Here is a 19543-nt window from a genome sequence, read left to right as displayed (position 1 = left end):
GTTCAGTGTGCAAAGAACTCTGTTGGCCAATCAAGGAGCTCCTTTGGCCTGTCCGCGTCTGCTTGGAAAGTAACGACATAAAGCTAAATTTGATGGATTTACGGTTAAACAGAGTGAAGAGAGATAGGAATCGTTAATTCTGAAGGACTGCTAACAGTTTGAATCAAGGTGTGATTTGCTGAATAGGATGTATGCACCTGCAATGAAGAATAGGAGAAGGATGACTGAGAGAAAAAAACAAGTCCGCAACTTCTTAAGTATTGTCTACTTTGACTTCAGATTTACTGATACACGTGTTACTATTTTCTACAACTACAAATTCCACTGTCGCAGGTGCTCAGTGTGTTTCATAGATTCAACCCATAGCCTACATTAGTAAAATGTAACATTAAACAGCCAATATATGTACAAGCATGAAAATCAGTGAAGGCATGTTGTGAGTGAACTGATACTTGATAGTCTAACGTGAGCTGCAGGTGACCTAACCAAACCTAAGACCAACGCACCTTTTATTAATCACCATGCTCACTGTACACATGCAAATCAGTAAACCTGCATTTTATGCCACTTGGGGGCAGCAGAATCAAGTTTACATATCGTCACCTTTAAGTAGATATGATGAAGTTTTTAGCAAACAGTTGCTTATTTAAACATCTAGCAGGTACGGAGCAGCAATATCATTGTCATTTGGAGTTGTATTTCTGACCACCTGATGAGGTCCAACATTCTCTCTCTTTCAGCTCCTGAGGGAAATATCTGGCTTTCAAGTTGCCAAATTCTCCACTATGTTCACCAGCTGTCTGTCTGCCCTTTGTTGCTGATTGGGTAGTGTGGACACTGAGTTTATACAGCTACTTCACTGAAATCAGCTGCCTGCTGCTACTATGCTACTATTGGTGAGTGTGAACCAAAACATTAAAGTTGTGGGCTGGACATCTAAACTATGAGCTGAAACTATTATAAAGCTCCGTGAAGCCTATCCCATACAAAAGCTTAACCTATTTTAAAGGGTTTAAAAGTGAGGTCTGAGGGAGAAAAACAATAAAAATAAGATATAAGGTGTAGTCTGATGGTGACAAATCGTTTCCTGAACTCAACAGTGAACTTTTTGTATGCAATATTGTACACGTGTTAGACTGAAAAACCTTCACACTGACCACCAAGACTATAGAATCCAGAAGAAGTTTATTGTTCTTACCTATAATTATTTAGATCACTTTATTTAATAATAAAATACTTCTACTGCACAATAACTACTCCTACTGACAATAATTTCATTCCCATGTCACCCACCTTAACAAGCAAATAAGAGATATTTTATATTTTACTTTATACTTTCCTTATAATGTGTACTTAAACACTCCAAAAGCTAGGGCAGCATTTAAGTATACATGTTTAAATAACCACATCAAATATAAAATACATAGGAAATATAAAATTACAAAAACATGTTTTAAAGGTGCAAACCAAGCGATCTTTTTCAGTTTAAAAAAAAAAGATGAGAACTTGAAACTGAAAACACTGATTCTTGAGATTTTGGCAAAAACATGTCCCACTAAGAAAACTGCTAATTCCATTCCATTTAAATTCCAACATTTTCTTATTTAAAACAACCAGATTTGATCATCTGAGGTTCTTCTGCACAATAAATTGTATGATTTTTTGACAGCCCAGTACCCACAAAATCCATTGTCCTCAGACAAGAGATTTCATTTCAATTTGATAAAAAAGGAGGAAAATTGTATTTTATATGTATATTATATCGGCCAGATGAAAGAGTACAGTGAAAAAACTCTTTAAACCTAGAAGCAGTGAATTTCCAACAATATTTACTCTTATTTTTTCATTTCTCAAAATGTGTCCCAAGTTTTTGTCAACACCGTCAGATATTTATTAAAGAGCAGGCAACTATATGGTCAGCTATATTCCCGAGGACCCCCTTTCCACCCTCCACATTTATTAAATGCAACGGTCAAACAAGCTCCTGTAATTTGCAATTACCAAAGGTGTGGGAGACCACCAAAATCACCACCCATTATGATTGATATGACAATAAATAGTACCATGGCTTGTAATGTTTCATTGACCTCTATTTATGCTATATATCATTCCCCCTTTGTTTCTTCAACACATACTGTAGTTCTACAGTATTTTCTTACTATAATGTATCCCCAATGTCTAAAAATATAAATTCTCCTAATACACCAGACAAAACAGTTAGGGCCGACATACAATTCAACTCAAAAGAAAAGGACAAATTAATAGGCTACAGCCACCACCATCAGCTCTGTGTCACCGGCGTCAGATGGATCTTTCTTTTGTTTTTAAATTTATATGCTTACAATCTGTTCCTACAATGCAGTTGATTTATAAAATTCTTGGTCACTTTGAAATAAAAAATGTATTTTTTATGCCCCAAATTGTTATTTTGTATACTTAATGCTAATGATGAACGTTGCATGACACAATGATTTTAAAGCTCTAAATCATTATAAGACTAAAAAAATAAGATTAACTGGCTTTTTATTGTGTCTGACGGTGTTGACAAAAACTAAATAAAGACAGGCAAAACACACATTTTATGAAAAAAATTACAAAATCAGGAGGTTGCACCAAAATTTTGCTAGATTGGTGAGATCTTGTACAATAAACACATACGTTTAGATTTGTTAATATTACATTTTATTTATTTTCAAAATTAAAACCTCTTTTATCCAAATTCTCAAGAATCTGTGAAAATCAAACCATCAGTGAGAAAGGCTACCGAAGCAGATAAATAAAGTTTATCAAAATAAACTTTATATTTTGACTTTCAGGACAGTGCCTGCAGTTGCGTTAGTAAAGATGAAAACAACACACATCTGATTTCTGATATCAAATAGATGAATGATATAACCTAAATTCTACCAAGATGATTCAGGTGACTGCCATTTTCACAGAGTAGGATAGACTGCAAAGCTGGCAATGCCACAGAGATTATTCTTGTTTCTGGCGATTCGAATGAAACCTTCTTCTCCCCATGCAGTTCCCCAGCTGCAATCACAAAACAACATTCCTCATTTTAATATTGGTCACAAATTTCTTTTCACATGTGGGAGTGACACATTTTACAGGTAAACGTCTGTAAAAGAGACAAATTCACCTGTTTTTCACAAGCCAGAAGTCTTGTCCTCCGTCTGTGCCATAGCCCACAACCAGGACAGCATGATTTATGAACCTTGGATTACAGTTGGGTACATTGTATAGACCTGAAAAATCCATTAGGGTAGTAATATTGAGAAAATAGTAATTGCCAAAATAAATGAACAAATTGACAAAATAATCAGTAGTGTTACTGCTGATATCTGACAGTTAGAAATAATTAATTCCTTGTGTGGTTACTGGTTATTATTATTTAAGTTATGATTTTGGGAATGGCAACCATTTCATCACCCCAATAGCTAAAGTCTTGAATCACCTTAGATTTCAGTCATATATATGGAGCGTAGTGACATTAAAATTTAGTAAAAGATCTAGTTTTGTAAACTATTTCAGTGCAGTGACAATATTTCACTTTTAAGACAATTTAACAGAGCAAATTATGTTTAACTGCAGAGTGGGGTCTTTATTCACTCTGAGAAAATGAGAACTTAGAATAGAAGTTGTATAAAAAATAAATGTCAACGCAAAAGGAACACATACTGCTTTAAGCGTGGTATTTTCCAAAATACCAGTTTTACTTTTTACGGATCAGAATTTTTGAAAAGTTCAGTATTAGATGGAACAGAGAATATCTGCAAAGCCTGAACTATTTTTGGCAACCAAAGTATAAAACATAACATACTATACATGTCATGCTATCATTAAATAGACAGATATGTCAAGCAACTGTTTCATTCCTTACCAGTGTTTAGTTTTCTCAGGAGTGACTCAAACCAAAACCAGGATTCACAGCTGTTGTACTAACCCATCCCTGATCAGCTGACCTCTATTTTCATTAAGTCATATTCAAAGCCTCCTGCCTCACCTCCTCTGTAGAGATGAAAAGACTGCAGCATGGCATTTACGGCCACAGCGACCGGCCCCACTGATGCCACCACAGCCTGCAGAGTCTTCTCATCCCCTTTTGGCAGGATGTGGAAATTAGAGCAGTAGCCAGCCTTTCCTTTGACAGAATACCGACATTTCCCGTTCTACAAATGGAAATGGCATTTACAAAATATATTATGTATCACGATTTAATCAACTGGTAAATATTATGCATGCTTTTTGTCTTAAAGTTTTATGGTTATATAGGCTACCTAAGATTTTTTATGAAGTTTAAAAAAAAGGAAGGAAAGAAGGAAATAAGGAATTAAGTGAGTAAGGAATTAAAGAAGAAAGGAAGGAAATAAAGAAAGAATTGAGTAAGGAAAAAAGAAAGAAAGGAAGTAAAGAAGAAATGGAGTGAGTAAGGAAGTAAAGAAAGAAAGGAAGGAAGTAGGAAATAAGGAAAGAAGGAATAAAGTGATAAAGGCGAGTAAAGAAAAAAGAAGGAAAGAAAAAAGAAGGACATAAAGTAAAAGTAAAAAAGAAAGCAAGGAAGTAAAGACAGAAATGAAGGAAGCAAGGAAAAAAAAGAAGGAAATAAAGTAGTAAGGAAGGAAGAATGACCTTGTGTTCATAGGGGTAATAGCTCTCTGAATCGACGCCTCCGTTGCGGATGATGTAGCTGTAGGATTTTGAGATGTATCCTCCTCTGCAGCCAAGATTTCCAAAGTTGCCGCTGCAGTCCACCAGGTTCTGTGGACTCAGGGGAACAAGGAAACCTGTTCGTTTCTTCATCTGTCCCTCAAGAGCTCCCAAAGAGCTGAAGGCCCAGCAGGACCCACATAACCCCTTTAAAAATAGAGATGTTGTGTTTATTGCCACTGGTTATCAATTAGATGGTACTCTGTTTAAAAGAGCTGTTTGACCTCAAGTCATTGCTTACCTGGTTTTGGACAGGACTGACCAGGCCATTCTTCCTCCAGTCCACACTCTGAGGGATCGATAAGCCACTCACTTCCTTAAAAGTGCTGTTTCTGAAATGAATAGGATCCTCCAGCTTCAGGCTGTTCAGCTTCTCGTTGATTTCATCAGCTGTCTTGATAGAAAACAGAGCTGGTAAATTTATGAAATGCGAATTAAGGAATGTGAAAAGTTAGTGATGACCTCTTCATGGCGGTGCTCTTATCAACGTTACACATTTCAAATGGATATATTGTATGAAGAGTAATCTATTTCACTGTATATTTAAACTGCTGTAAATCAGCAGTTTAAATATACAGTGAAATAGATTACTCTTCATTTATCAGGATACTCTGAGTGAAACACAGTAATCAGATTACTCTCTAGTTATCAGGTTACACTGCGCAAAACACAGTAATCTGATTACACTATCCGGTTACACTGTAAAACACAGTAATCAGATTACTCTCTAGTTATCAGGTTAATAAAAATCAGATTTTATATACACTGAACAAAATTATAAACACACCTCTTTTGTCATCATTCATCATGTGCTGAACTCAAAGGTCTAAGACTTTCTCTATGTACACAAAAGGCCTATTTCTCTCAAATATTGTTTGAAAATCTGTGTTAGTGAGCACTTCTCCTTTGCCGAGATAATCCATCCATCTCACAGGTGTGGCATATCAAGATGCTGATCAGACAACATGGGTGTTGCACAGGTGTGCGTAAGGATGGCCATAATAAAGGCATCTCGAAAATGTGCAGTTTCACTGTATTGGGTGATCCAAAAACCAGTCAGCATCTGTTGTGACCCCCATTTGCCTCATGCAGTGCAACACATCTCCTTTGCGTAGAGCTGATCAGGTTGTTAACTGTGGCCTGTGGAACGTTGGTCCACTCCTCTTCAATAGCTGTGTGAAGTTGCTGGATATTGGCAGGACCTTGAACACAATGTTGTAAATGCTGATCCAGAGCATCCTAACCATGCTCAGTGGGTGACATGTCCGGTGAGGATGTTTTCATCTTCCAGGAATTGTGTATAGATCCTTGCAATATGGGGCTGTGCAATATCATGCTGCAGCATGAGGTGATGGTCATGGATGAATGGCACAACAATGGGCCTCAGGATCTCGTCACGGTATCTCTGTACATTCAAAATGCCATCAATAAAATTCACCTGTGTTCGTTGTCCATAACACATGCCTGCCCATACCATAACCCCACCGCCACCATGGGCCACTCGATCCACAAAGTTGACATCAGCAAACCGCTCACCTACATGACGCCATACACACTGCTGTCTGCCCTGTACAGTGAAAACTGGGATTCATCCCTGAAGAGAACACCTCTCCAAAGTGCCAGACGCCATCGAATGTGAGCATTTGCCTACTCTATTCGGTTACAACGACAAACTGCAGCCAGGTCGAGACCCCGATAAGGACGGCGAGCATACAGATGAGCTTCCCTGAGACAGTTAATGACAGTTCGTGCAGAAATTCTTTGGTTATGCAAAGTTTGTTGCAGCAGCTGTCCGGGTGGCTGGTCTCAGACGATCTTGGAGGTTAAGATGCTGGATGTGGAGGTCCTGGGCTGGTGTGGTTATACGTGGTCTGCAGTTGTGAGGCTGATTGGATGTCCAAATTCTCTGAAACGCCTTTTGAGATGACTTATGGTAGAGAAATGAACAGTCAATTCACAGGCAACAGCTTTGCTGGACATTCCTGCAGTCAGCATGCCAATTGCACACTCCTTTTTGCTTGCGACATCTGTGGCATTGTGCTGTGTGATGGAACTGCACATTTTCGAGTGGCCTTTTATCGTGGCCATCCTTACGCACACCTGTGCAACACCCATGCTGTCTGATCAGCATCTTGATATGCCACACCTGTGAGGTGGATGGATTATCTCTGCAAAGGAGAAGTGCTCACTAATACAGATTTTGACAGATTTGTGAACAATATTTGAGAGAAATAGGCCTTTTGTGTACATAGAGAAAGTCTTAGATCTTTGAGTTCAGCTCATGATGAATGGGAGCAAAAGCAAAAGTGTTGCATTTATAATTTTGTTCGGTGTATATTTATTGTTATTAGGATTATCATGTAATTGGTGTTTTCTTTCTGCTTTAAAAGTTTGTGTTTCTTTAATACCAGAACTGAATTTGCCACAATGGTACACACTGTACTTATATACTGACTGTACTTATATAGCACTCAAAGCGCTTTTCAATAAACACATCACATTCACACACATTCATACTATCTGCAACTGTACATCAACATTCAAACACACAGTCACAGCAATGTGGGGGTCAGTACAATTGCTCATCGACACTTTGACACAACGTTTCAATGCAGATTGGAGGAACTGAGGATGGAACCACCATTATTAGTGGAGGACCCACCCCAACTCCTGAGCCACGGCCTTACTGTACTTCATGAGTGTCCCCGATTTGCCCAGCCATACTGGATTAAATTAATCAGATTGTATAAAGGAAGATTATAGCTGCTCTGTAGGTTAGGGTTTACAATAAGCCACAGAGAGGGTGCTGGTTTAAATGCAGATTAACAGTGTTGGTTAGTGACATTTTTCTTGCACCAGCATAGGTCACTGAGTGTAAAATGCACTCTGCACAGGTGGGCACAGGTTATGATGTCAAGCATATGTCCTCACATGCCCTGGGAGGGAGTGGAGTCCTTTAGGTAACATATTGAAGACAAGTTTGTCATGCTGTTTGTGTCCACCAGAGGTCTCTACATTACGATACATTCTTGTCAGTCTGGATGTTTACTTTTCTTCTGTAATGCTACAGATGGGTCTTTTATGGTCGGCACAAGGCTACTGTTGTTTAGCCTGTTAGTGACTTATGAGTCATGGGATATGTATAATAATGTAAAAGCCAGCCAACAAACTTAAGGTTCAATAAAATGAAACTCTGATTAACATGTAAGGCTAACAATAATCCAAACAATTTACTATAATTAGCTGAGCAAAATAAAGACAATTTGTTGCTAAGGTGTGATGCATGTCATAATTGAAATTACAAATTGGTGAGAAAATAAATATTACATTCCAGACTGTCTGATATAAACAAATCTGTGCAGGAGGGCTCAACATGCACCACAAAAGTGAGAAATGCAGTAAAGATTACCTTGGTGGAAGTTTCTTGATGTTTTCTACGATGACGATGTTATGATTTTTATTATAATTAAAGAATACAACAGTAGTTTGATGTCTTGTCATTAAGCAGCTATAATTTGGAAGTGGTAAGCCGACAGCCAACTTTTTATTTTCCTCATCAATACAGAATTGGGCAGGTCACCTTAAACTAGATATTAAACCAGATATAAAATATGTAAAAGTATCAGTATTGGCAATACCAGCCTGGATATAACTTGGTATCGGATTGTAAAGGAGGTAAGTGGTATTGCACATGACTACTTGGTGGCAGCAGAGGCTGCTAGTTTCTGTTGATCAGAAAAACTACTAAATAGGTTAACATTTCCCTTGTTTTCTGTCTGACTGAGTCAGCTGTCCTGGTTTGAGGGTGGGTCTTGTAAATTTGCAACTGGTTTTGAACAGTATCAGCAGTTTTTCTGTAAACTGTGTTTCTCATTTCCTTGGTATTTGAATGAGCCCTGGACATAGTTTTTGGGTAATTAATGGAATTATTACTTTGGATTTATCTCAGTCAAAGAGTACACTATCTACATTTCTGCTTTGATACAATCCTCTGCAGTTTTGTCCGTTAAAGCCATTTAAATGCTACTGATGAATTACTCCAAACTGTCTGTCAGGATTCAGCACTAGAATATTTAGACGACCAGTTTGCAGAGCAGGAGACTCAGACTGGAGCTTTGGAGCAGATTCCTACCATGTCAGCCAGATGATTAAGTCCCAATGTGAAGCTGTGTTTTCCTGCTGCAGCCTCCTGGTTGTGTCTCAACACCAACTGCATGTTCTTCTCCCACACTGCTCTCCTGAAAACGATCTCGGTCTGAAACACAAACACTGACTGAATGATCTGATGGTGTGTGTGTGTGTGTGATGACAAAAAAGGGAAATTAAAGTTTTTTCCTACATGATTATCATAAACCTTGCTATGTTTGATTTTCCATTCTTCCCACACTTTATTTAAGGCAGATGAAGAGTGGCCGAGGACCAGAAAGACCAAGAGCAGCACAGCACACAAAATGTGCATCCTGCAAACAAACAAAAAACAAAACAATGTAATTCTTACTAGAACTTAATAATAATAGAGTAATATAATCAGTTAGTTGCTGATTTGTTGTTTAAGTCATTTTTAATTCCAGTTTTCCAATTTGTCACTTTTTTTCTCTTTTTTTCCCAGTGGTTGGACAAAATAAGCAATTTGAAGACGTCACGTTAGGTTATGGGAAATTGTGATGGACATTTTCCAGGATTTCATTACAATTTATAGGCTACTTAATTGTAAATGCGAGCTCAAAAATGAAATGCCCCCAGGGACTGATGCTGCCTCTAGATGAACAAGCTGACAAGCGTCCTCGTGAAATCTTTCAGCTGTAGAAAATATTCATATATGCACGTTAATCAACATTAGAGACTGTTAAATGTGCACAGTGCTTGCCTAGTCTAGTCTAAAACATACAACATACAACATAATATATTGCTTTTAAGAGTAAACACAGTCATGATTGCTGATACTCAACTGCAGAGAGCAATGTGCAGCCTGTAAAACTTAAATGTGAAAGCTAGATAAGAATTTAAAAAGCTTCCGGCTGTTTTCTAGCATTGCAGACTTTTTAAAGGCTATGTCAATCTCAAAATGGAGACATTAACCCGTTTCACTGTAATCTCTGAGCTTCTTTCTCAGCATATCTTTTCTACTCTCTGATAGCTCATTTATCCACACGGTGTAGCCATTAGATTTGACAAGCAGTTGATCTCAACTTAGAATATCAGCCAAACAGTCTGAATGCATTATTATATATCTAGAGAGAGAAATAGTTTACATTTACCTTGTTGCAGAATAAAGAGCAGGGCTATTTTGTCCCGGCAAGAAAGTGCACACGTTTTTAACGGACCAGAGAAAACTTCACACTTAAAAGAGGAAGTACAGTTTCCTCATACACACACTGTTGTTTTTTTTGTTACTCAACTCTGTCTTTCAGTGAATCTGCTGTCTGGTTTGTCATGTGAGTCTAATTTACAACCAGCTGCAGTAGCTCAAAATACCCTTCCAGTACCTTAGGTGGAAGTGACAAAACGTACGATAGAAGTACATGTAAATGAAACTGCTTGTGGAGGAAAATACATGTAAAACAAATCAACTTTGGAGAGAGATATTTAGTGAGGAATTGAGAAAGAATGTGGCAAATCCATTGATGATTTGTGATAATGAAACTGTGATAAACTGATGGAAATAGTGTAGTTTTAACCATCTATCACCATTTTCTAGTTCCGTATTAATCACTTCAATACAGAATTTTGTTTGACATTGACACATGGGCTGAGCTTGTTATTTTGCAAGAACATTAAACCACGTTAACACTTGTGCTGACAGAGTCAGACTGAGTTTGTGATGAGAGCTGCAGTGAGTTTGACCTTTGTGAGGAAAAGAAACTTCACAGCATTAAGGTTCTTCACTTTTAGACATACTGGATTTATAAATAGGGACAGTTTCGTTTTTGGGATGGATTGGAGGTTGGGGGTGGTTTAAGCTTCGGTTTATTCTTGGCTAACGTTTGTTGCTTTATTGTGTGGATTCTTGTAAATTCTTGCCCAAAGGTTCCTGTTTGTGTGAGAGGTTGTGGTGTGAAGTTGTAATTGTTGTTTACTTTGCTTTAGTGTCAACCTCCTCCCCCGTGTCTCATATTTACAGCTGCTTCTTTGCGTGGATATGTTAACACATACGGTAAAACAAACAAATAAACAACAACAAAAAGACACAAAATGCACTTTAATCAGGAAAAATCAGTTTATTTATTTCTTTAAATTAAAATGTTTGAATGCAAAGTTCTTGCTGTTGATGATTGTGCCACTGATGGAATATACATTTTTAAATAATGTAATTAAAATTTTTTGTAATGTATAAAAACATATGCAGCTACACTTTCCTTATTAGATGACAGAAAGAACTAAAGAACTGGTGTGCTGGTGTATTGTCTTTGAACAAAACGTGAATAAGTCAGTAGAGACAGAGCGGGTTGTTATTGTTGTTGAGAAACTTTGTGCACCCTGTTGGCCTATAGGTCTTTAAAGGAGTGGTCCAACATTTTGGAAAATGTGCTTATAGACTTTTTTGACAAGAGTTCGATGAAAGATTGTACTTGTACAATGCTTGAATGTTAAATAAGAAGCTACAGCCCACAGTTGGTTAGTTTAGCTTAGCATTAAGATTGGAAACGGGGAAACAGGTTGCCTAGATCCATCCAAATGGTAACAAAGTCTGCCTACTGTATGTGTTGAACTATCTCTTGGCCCAGAGCAGTGTCTTGTCATTGCTTAGAGGTTACAGAGACTTCAGGAAGTTACTTCACCAAGCAAGGAAATAGTCTGACATGTAAGCCCTCTGCCACTGAGAAAAAAGAGAATTTCCCACAAACACTGCAGCAGTCACCACAGCAGGGAGCAGCAATGACGACACACTATGATGATAAAAAGACAGGATATTATGCAATTAGGAGCTCTGATTTGGCCGAGGCTGTAATTGGCGCTATCCTCCTCCTGTTGGACAGAGATTCGCTGATGAACGCAGGCTCCCTGAGGCACCAGATGGTAAGGTCCTGACTCAGCACCGGCTCTTCTTCTGTGGTGATCACGCACCTTTTGTGTCAACACACCTCATAATGCTGCAGCTGAGCAGAATTTTACTCAAATACCTGATTGTTTTTTAAACTCTAATTTAATCTGCAGTGAGTGTTTTGCTAATTAAACAATAAGTTGTTTGAAAAATACAATTAACGAGGGTGTAGTGAACGGCTAAATCCCAAATGTGGAACTGCACAAATAAACTGACATCTGTTATTTTTATGAAGCCTTATTCAAGTCTTTTACAGACATGGGATGAGATAAGAGATCATTCAGTCACAGAGGGGAGAAGAAAACAACGTCGAACCAAACCAAGATAATACTACTGAATTACTAATTATTATTGTGATCCTAGAACCGAATCAGCTGATGTGTTCTAAAACACCATTTGTATGCAATGTCAATGTAAGGAAATGGGACCGCTGAAAAACACAAGGATTCATGCATTTCTATGGATTGTTGTCTGATCATCCATTGAGTTTATTATTGACAGAGAATATGTGTCACTCTTGTTGGACCTTGTGAGGGAAATCTGTGAAATCCAACCCTGCAAGTGTGGCTAAAATTACATTTCATACTTTTGTCTGGTAACCAGCATTTTCTGTGACCCCAAACTACAGTTTAACCTATTGTGGTGAGGTTTAAACTGATTAAAACCACAACAGGTTTTAGTTTCCATATCAGAGCTGCAGAAACATATTCACAGACTTAATCAACTTCCTCACTTAGTAGATCCTTATCCTTTTCTCAGCCTGGTCCCCAATTTCAGCAGTCTCTCTAACCAATCATACTTATACTACTGTACCCTTGGTGTACCCACTACATCCTTAATTATGTAATTCATGTGTAATTTAGCTGTAAAAGTTAAATAAATGTGTGACTATTCATTCATAACTTGTACTGCATAGGCATTGCGCGTTAACCTCTTGTTTTATCTGATTAAATTTTCGTTTCTCTTTAAAACCCCAATTTTTATGTGTCTATTTTTTTTGCCTTAAGTTTCTTTTGTGTGGTGTATTGTATCTTTTTGTCTTACAGTATGTTCAGCACTTTGTCTCCTTGATGTTGAAACGAGCCACACAACTAAACCTGCCTTGCCTTTCTTTGCCGTACACCGTGGGACTTTATATCATCTGTAGTTATTTCCACAATGTTATATTGTTGTGTTCCATATTTCATTATCACTTACATCAATATTAATATTAATGTTGTTGTGTATATGTGACATTTCCCCTCACTTCAGTACATTTTTTATTTCCTGGTTTTGTTTGATGAGGAACAAGCCGAGCTGGGAGTCTGATGTGAACATCAAAAGAGAGAAGCTGGGTGAGTTGCCATATTGGCATTCATTAATACTCACAGCCTAAAGTGACTGGAGTACACATTCAGGGTCATAGCCTACTCAATTGCATGCTACAAAACCCTTCTATGTAGTAATTGTGTCTCATGCGCCTTTTAAGATATGGTTGTTTTTTTTTATTTCACATGCTCCCAGTGCCACCGTTCATTCAAGTTTTGTAAATTTGTCTCAGCGACGTAAGACATAACAGAGTTCACACATTAGGGTTTATTTGAATATATATATATGTGTATATATATATATTTTTTTTTACACATCACACAGTTAATGTTAAGACATGTCAGTATTAAGATCCTGAAAGACCATAAAGCTGAAGAGATATTCCTTTATAAGTGTCTGTGCTTCAATTTATTCCCATCTGGTGTTGCTCCTAAATCTCTGTGTTTGGCTGACCTGTGTGCCTGCCTCCTGTCATCCAGTGCAGTGTGCTGGATCGAGTCCAGGAGCTAGTGCATATAATCCCCCAGCATGCACCAAGCACCCGCGCGTCCAGAGCCAGGTTGTTGTTGCCATGAGGACAGTGAAGCAACAGGGGAACCGAGCTGCAGCAACGCGCTTCCTCCGGAGGTTGAATATTTCAGAATGGGAGGATGAAGCGATCCTCTGATGATATGTCTGTCTGCCTCTCTCACATTCCAGGTTTCATTTGGATGTACTTTTGAGTAACAGACAGTTTGGAGGTGGACCTGATACACCAAAAGAGATGTACTCTGCTCTTTGAATTCTCGTTGCTTGTATCAACAATTTATCCAGAAGCCATTTCAGAAAAAAAACACTTGCTCTCTTGTGTGTTTTTTTTACTGCAAAATTGTGAAAACGGAGCTAGCACAATGACAAGCCCTTCAGACTGAAGAGACGGTGAGTTACAATACTTGATTTTCATTTTGTCCCCCACAAGATTACTGTAATACTGAGCCTTTTATAATACCAGCCATTGTATTTGCGCTCTTGAAGCTGTCAGGCCACAGTAAATAACTGCAATTTCACCTTTTTACGCTATTTTCACTCTCTAGAATGTGCGCTCCCAGAGGAGTTCAGGAGGAGTCAGCCTCCATCATTCACTGCTCTGGGGAGCTGCTGTCATCACCAGCAATGAGACTATACAGTTTTCCCCAGATCCATACCCATAGCTGTGTCGAGATGAAATTACCTCCTTTAAAAATGCGATCTTAAATACAGTAAGAGGTGAAATCACCCTGATTCACTCAGAGTGTGTCTTTATTTGCTGAGATATTAGACTCTCTAGGTGGAGTTTTCTAGGTGACCACAAGTTTAGTGATTAAGTTTAAAATCATGAAGGAACGTCACTACGTCATTATGTCACAGTTGGTCGGTGTGTTTTAGCAAACCATACTTTTATGACCTGTTCAACCTTGGTCATTTTTACAGACTACTTGCTTTGCATGCTCTCATTCTTGTTTTTCCGTTAAAAGCAATGATGTCTGTTTTCATGGTCATATGGCATGTCAGTATAAATTGTTGCAGCAATTATTTTTGGAGTTATGGGGCATTATGTGATTACTGATCACAATCTGACTGTAACGGGGCATTTTATTCCCAGTTACAGTTAATTTTCAAGCAGTGTTATGCAAGAGTTAGACCTGGACATACTGTCCACAAATATATTTTCCTTTTACTTCCCCCTAGTGGTGGATTTAGCAGAGGTTCAAATGAAGTGAGAGCTTTCGATCTCATCTGTAGTGGCAACCATTCCTTGTGACATTTGTCACATTATCATAGTCCCAGGGTTGAATTAAACCCCTCTCACTCTGGATCTGGGCATCAAGAAATAAACTCATAATGTAAAATGTGAAGTTCAGACCTTGTTCTACCTTTTGCTGGAGCCAAATAGGGTTTTTTTGTTTTATTGTTTGCTTTTTTTAAAGTGGCCATATTTGAGGACAAGCACAGATATCACGGGAAATATGTGAATATTACTTATATTAAGTATTAAATCGACCAACTGTTAGCATATTTGTATTGGGTGGCTACACAAACCTTCTTCTTGTGACATTAAACGTTTTATATATCTTAGATGTTGCACCTTACAGGAAATCATGCAAAAGGATATAGACCAAGAGAAAAGCAATATGATCTGTGCTTCACTGGGTCAGATTACTATACCCCTTCAACAAAAAAACTAAATCCTATAAAGTTCAGGGGTTTTGTCCCAAAACAAATTCACATTAGCTATGAGGAATATTTAGTCGTAAAGACCACCAGACTTCCTTGCCAACATTTTGTTGCTAAAGGTTTTTACCTTGTTTTCCAGTTGAATCAGTCTGTGGTATAAATAACAGAATATTAAAGACTGAATGTAATAAATGCCGTAAATATGTGTTCCTCTGACATTATAATTAGCCCAGAGAGAGATGATCTTCATAATAATGGAGGGGACACAGCATTAAGTCTCATGCAGTACAGGTTTAAACTTTTTCCCTATTCCTGCTTTCAAACAGCATTAATAAAACAAAAAAAGATTGGGTTGACAACCTGTTCTTGTTTTTTTTATATATATATTTAATCATTCCTGTTAAAGCTGGCAAGTATCCACAGGACAGGAGCATCTTTGATGGGGGGTGAAAATAGTTTTAGTCTACAACAGCAGCCAGCCTTTATTTAACTATGAGTTAAGTCAAGTTAAGTGTTATCACTGCAGAGAATATCACCCTCAGCATAGGGGGTTATTCTTGGCCTTTGAGAAAAATAATAATCTCAAACTCAAGGCCCACTTACTATCTTTGAGGAACTTTCAACTGCCTCTGTTGGTGGTCTGTAAATTGAGGTGGCTTAGGTGTATATGTGTCAGGGAGATAAAAATAATTTAAACCTGCAAGAACAACAGTTCAAGTGTGAAAACAGCCTGACTGCTTAATGAAGGCAAAGAAAATTGAAAGGAAGTGAGCAAGAAAACTTTATTTATATAACACAACAGAAGTTACAAAATGCTTTACAGGAAGAAGACAAGATAAGAGAGGACGGTCAAGAAGAGAGAGGAGACTATATATATAGTTAGAGTTATTTGGCTTGTCCGAGGCTGTTTCAGGATGGATGACACCATTGATACCTCTGTAGCTTATGGTCTTGGATTATTGCAGCACTATAAACAACATAAATATTTAAACAGAAAGTCATTGACATTCACGGTTTGAGAAAGATGATTCAGCATCACCATCTGACAACCCTTCCTTAGATTTCTGTCTTATTTCATCTTCAGTATCTGTAAGTCTACAAAGAGAGGACCCTCTGTGAGCAGCTGTCTGGTTGTGAAAATCAACTTCCTGTCAACCAAAGTCACATTTCTCCCATTTTTACTGATGAGATGTCAGTAAATATGACCCCTCTCTCTCTCCTTTCACAGCTGTCTCTCTAACTCTCTCACACACAGGCAGGCCACCAGATGTTTGAAGGGATTGGCGTCCACCGATGGCTGTGCTGGGGAGCTCTCTTCCTGTTGGCTGAGAGGGTGTCATTAAGTTCTGAAACTCCCTGCCGCCCACAGCCCTGCCGCTGTACAAATATGCTGCTGGAGGTGAACTGCTCTGACGGCCAATTCACCACAGTGCCCGACGGTCTCCCACAAGACACTAAACTACTAAACTTAACACATAATAAGATCAAGACTTTGGTGCATCAGCAGTTCCAGACTTTGACACGGCTTCTGGACTTGGATTTGAGTGACAATATTATGGTAATAATTGAAGTGGAGGCGTTTCTCGGCTTGCAAAGTCTGATAACTCTGCGTCTCGCTCGCAACCACCTGAAGATTATTCCTGTAGGAGCGTTTGCTGGTTTGCCAAAACTGAAGTTGCTAGACATAAGCGGCAATGAGATCCTTGTTTTTCTAGATTTTACCTTCCGTGGCTTGGCTGCTCTGCAGTTTCTTAAAGCAGTGGGTAACGACTTTGTTTTCATCTCTCATCAAGCTTTCACTGGCTTAACCAGTCTGCAAGAGCTGCACCTTGACGGCTGCAACCTCACCGCTGTGCCGACAGAGGCACTCACACAGCTTGGTGGGCTGAGAAGTCTTCATTTTCACAGACTGGGCCTCACCACGCTGCCAAACTACTCTTTCCGTCATCTAGAGCGTCTCAAGGAACTTGTCATTTCTCATTGCCCCTGGCTGGAGACTCTGTCAGGAAACAGTCTCTTCGGCCTAAATCTTACATCCCTCACCATTATACACTCTAACCTCAGTGCTGTCCCGTACATCCCTTTGCATCATCTTGTATATCTTGTATATCTTGACCTTTCTTTTAATCCAATCACCTACATTCATGGGAACCGGCTTGGAGACTTGCTCCGGCTCCAAGAGCTCCGTCTGGTGCGGGGATCATTGCTATGCATTGAAATCGGAGCCTTCAGGGGCTTAGCACATTTCAAATTGCTTAATGTGTCTAGAAACCTCCTCACCACACTCGAGGTGGGAGCTTTTCATTCAGTGGACACCCTAAAAACTCTGGGACTTGATAACAACCCACTAGTGTGCGATTGCCGTTTGCTGTGGGTTGTGCGAAGACGACTACATCTGGACTTTGGTGAAAATACGCCGACTTGCACTACCTCGGTCCAGTTGCAAGGCTGGAATTTCCTAGACTTTACTGAAGCTGAGCTCCCAGGCCTGCTCGCATGTCAGCAGCCTCGAATTCTGAACCGCAAACCTCAAGAAGTGAGAGTAGATCAGGGACACACGGTGGTGTTTTATTGCAGTGCTGAAGGTGACCCTCTGCCATCTGTCACCTGGCTAAACCCACAGCTAAAACCTTTATCACCCATTGGTAGAATACGAGCTCTTTCTAACGGCTCGCTGGAGGTTCGCTATGCTCAACCTCAAGATAGTGGCACTTATCTTTGTGTGGCATCTAATGCGGCAGGAAATAACAGCCTATCTGTCAGCCTGCATGTCCGAGGCTTTCCATCATCTTCTAAAAACCCCTTTCTTCTTAATGGCTGGTTTGCCTTTCCCTCTGCCTCTCCAGGTGTAAATGAAAATGAGCAACTCCCATTTGATGTCAAGACGTTACTGATAGCTGCAACCATTGGATTTCTCTCATTTTTCAGCTCTGTGAGCATATGCTTCATCTTTATGTTTTTCTGGAGCAGGAGTAAAGGGCAAATAAAGCACACGGCCACAATAGCATATGTGCCACGAAGCACCATGTCAAGTAGTAACGGAGGGACAGGGAACTATATGGAGACAGGCAGGTTCACAATGAAACTAATATGAGTTATACAAGTTTAAAACTTATATATATCCCCAGTTGGTTTGACTTGGTACATTAAGGGCTTATAAATTGCAAAATGTAACTTCTCAATTTAAAGTATTGAATTTTGCATGTTAACTTGTATCCAACAGCGGCTGTTGATTAATTCATTTAAATGTGAGCATGTTAGCAAGTGCTTATGTTGCTTACATACAGTACATAGCGCTAGTATCGGTCCTTCAGACATTAAGATGATTTAAAGTTACATTTAGGAACATCTAACCAAGAGATACATCATTTATGAGCTTTATTTTTCATGCCTCATGTCTCTTTTATGAGACAGAAGCTCCACTAAAACATAGTCTGAATGTAAAGCAACCAAAGTAAGCAAGATTTAACAAGCATAATGCATGTGATATGTAGAGATGTAAATTCTTCAGTTAATTGTTTGTTGCTTATATTGCCCTGGTTGAAGTTTAGGCCTATATATAGAAGCAAGGACTTAGTTTATAGGTTCGCCTGGTTGACAAATGGTTTATTTGTTTGTTTTGTTCATTTGGTTTCTGAAGAACTGATTAAATAGTAGACTTATTCATTAAAATACTCATTATTAACATGATGGATGATAGCTATGAGATAACTAGAAGATATAATAGGAATGTTATCCTTATATTAAGGTTAATGTACACAAAACTTTCATGTATATAGAATGTAATTTCTACTTAATTTGATTTTTTTGCTTGTATTCTAATATTGTCAAATTAATGTACTCGTTATTTTATGGATGGTGTGGAATGTATGTTTTTTCCTTTATACATTTGCTTTCTAAAAAACATAAAATAAAGTGATTGTGCTTTCAAATAAAGTCACTTTACATTTTTTGTTTGGTTCTTGGTCCGAAATATAAATGGGTAACATAAGTAGCAGAATGCATTGTGTTTGCTATGTGAGTGTTTTCACTGTGCACAATTTAAAGTAATGTTTCACATCACCAAATAAAGTCACATAACACTTCAACACTGTTTTAATTTGAACATAAACTCTGGGTAAATCTGTAGCAGTGATCTGCTAAAAAAGGACCATATGCGTAATGTTTTCAGCCTTTTTGTTGTTGGATTTAGAAATTAAATTGATATAATGTACAACCTCATGGAGAAAAGGTTCAAAGTCAGGTGTTTTGCTGCTGTATTTACAGTTGTCATTACAACTAATTACATTA

At 38.4% G+C, this 19543-nt stretch overlaps 2 protein-coding genes across 4 annotated transcripts; one reads left to right on the top strand and one right to left on the bottom strand.

Moving 5' to 3' along the window:
• Nucleotides 1-1166: 1166 nt before the first annotated feature.
• ctss1 (cathepsin S, ortholog 1) lies at nucleotides 1167-10116 on the bottom strand. Of its 2 annotated transcripts, none has more exons than XM_038724000.1 (8): nucleotides 9969-10116; nucleotides 9050-9170; nucleotides 8843-8965; nucleotides 4952-5104; nucleotides 4633-4857; nucleotides 4007-4172; nucleotides 3143-3248; nucleotides 1167-3033 (listed from the first exon to the last, which is right to left on the bottom strand). In XM_038724000.1, exons 2-8 carry the CDS (start codon nucleotides 9167-9169, stop codon nucleotides 2934-2936), a joined length of 993 nt encoding a protein of 330 aa, XP_038579928.1. In that variant the 5' UTR covers nucleotide 9170; nucleotides 9969-10116; the 3' UTR covers nucleotides 1167-2933. The 2 variants fall into 2 exon arrangements, with proteins under 2 accessions (XP_038579928.1, XP_038579929.1); XM_038724001.1 differs by having other exon boundaries at nucleotides 9065-9170.
• Nucleotides 10117-11583: 1467 nt separating this feature from the next.
• LOC119906691 (leucine-rich repeat and immunoglobulin-like domain-containing nogo receptor-interacting protein 1) lies at nucleotides 11584-19189 on the top strand. Of its 2 annotated transcripts, none has more exons than XM_038723999.1 (3): nucleotides 11584-13086; nucleotides 13540-13978; nucleotides 14134-19189. In XM_038723999.1, the coding sequence occupies exon 3, from the start codon at nucleotides 16521-16523 to the stop codon at nucleotides 18345-18347; it is 1827 nt and encodes a 608-aa protein (XP_038579927.1). In that variant the 5' UTR covers nucleotides 11584-13086; nucleotides 13540-13978; nucleotides 14134-16520; the 3' UTR covers nucleotides 18348-19189. The 2 variants fall into 2 exon arrangements, with proteins under 2 accessions (XP_038579927.1, XP_038579926.1); XM_038723998.1 differs by having other exon boundaries at nucleotides 11586-13086; nucleotides 16509-19189.
• The last annotated feature ends 354 nt before the right edge of the window (nucleotides 19190-19543 follow it).

The sequence above is a fragment of the Micropterus salmoides genome, unplaced genomic scaffold (assembly GCF_014851395.1).
Source record: "Micropterus salmoides isolate LMB-PRFRI ecotype aquatic unplaced genomic scaffold, ASM1485139v1 Ms_hic_scaffold_17, whole genome shotgun sequence".
NCBI lineage: Eukaryota > Metazoa > Chordata > Actinopteri > Centrarchiformes > Centrarchidae > Micropterus > Micropterus salmoides.
The sequence above is the reverse complement of the archived record's forward strand: the minus strand, read 5'-3'. Positions and strand labels throughout refer to the sequence as shown.

What these genes read in the sequence shown, in the direction of transcription:
- ctss1 (XM_038724000.1), bottom strand. Translation starts at nt 9,169, where the DNA reads ATGCACATTTTGTGTGCTGTGCTGCTCTTGGTCTTTCTGGTCCTCGGC. An exon ending in TTTTCATCTCTACAGAGGAG is followed by an intron (nt 3,249 to 4,006) that starts GTGAGGCAGGAG and finishes TGGATTTTTCAG; the next exon opens with GTCTATACAATGTACCCAAC. An exon ending in TTCTGGCTTGTGAAAAACAG is followed by an intron (nt 3,034 to 3,142) that starts GTGAATTTGTCT and finishes TTGTGATTGCAG; the next exon opens with CTGGGGAACTGCATGGGGAG.
- LOC119906691 (XM_038723999.1), top strand. Translation starts at nt 16,521, where the DNA reads ATGTTTGAAGGGATTGGCGTCCACCGATGGCTGTGCTGGGGAGCTCTC.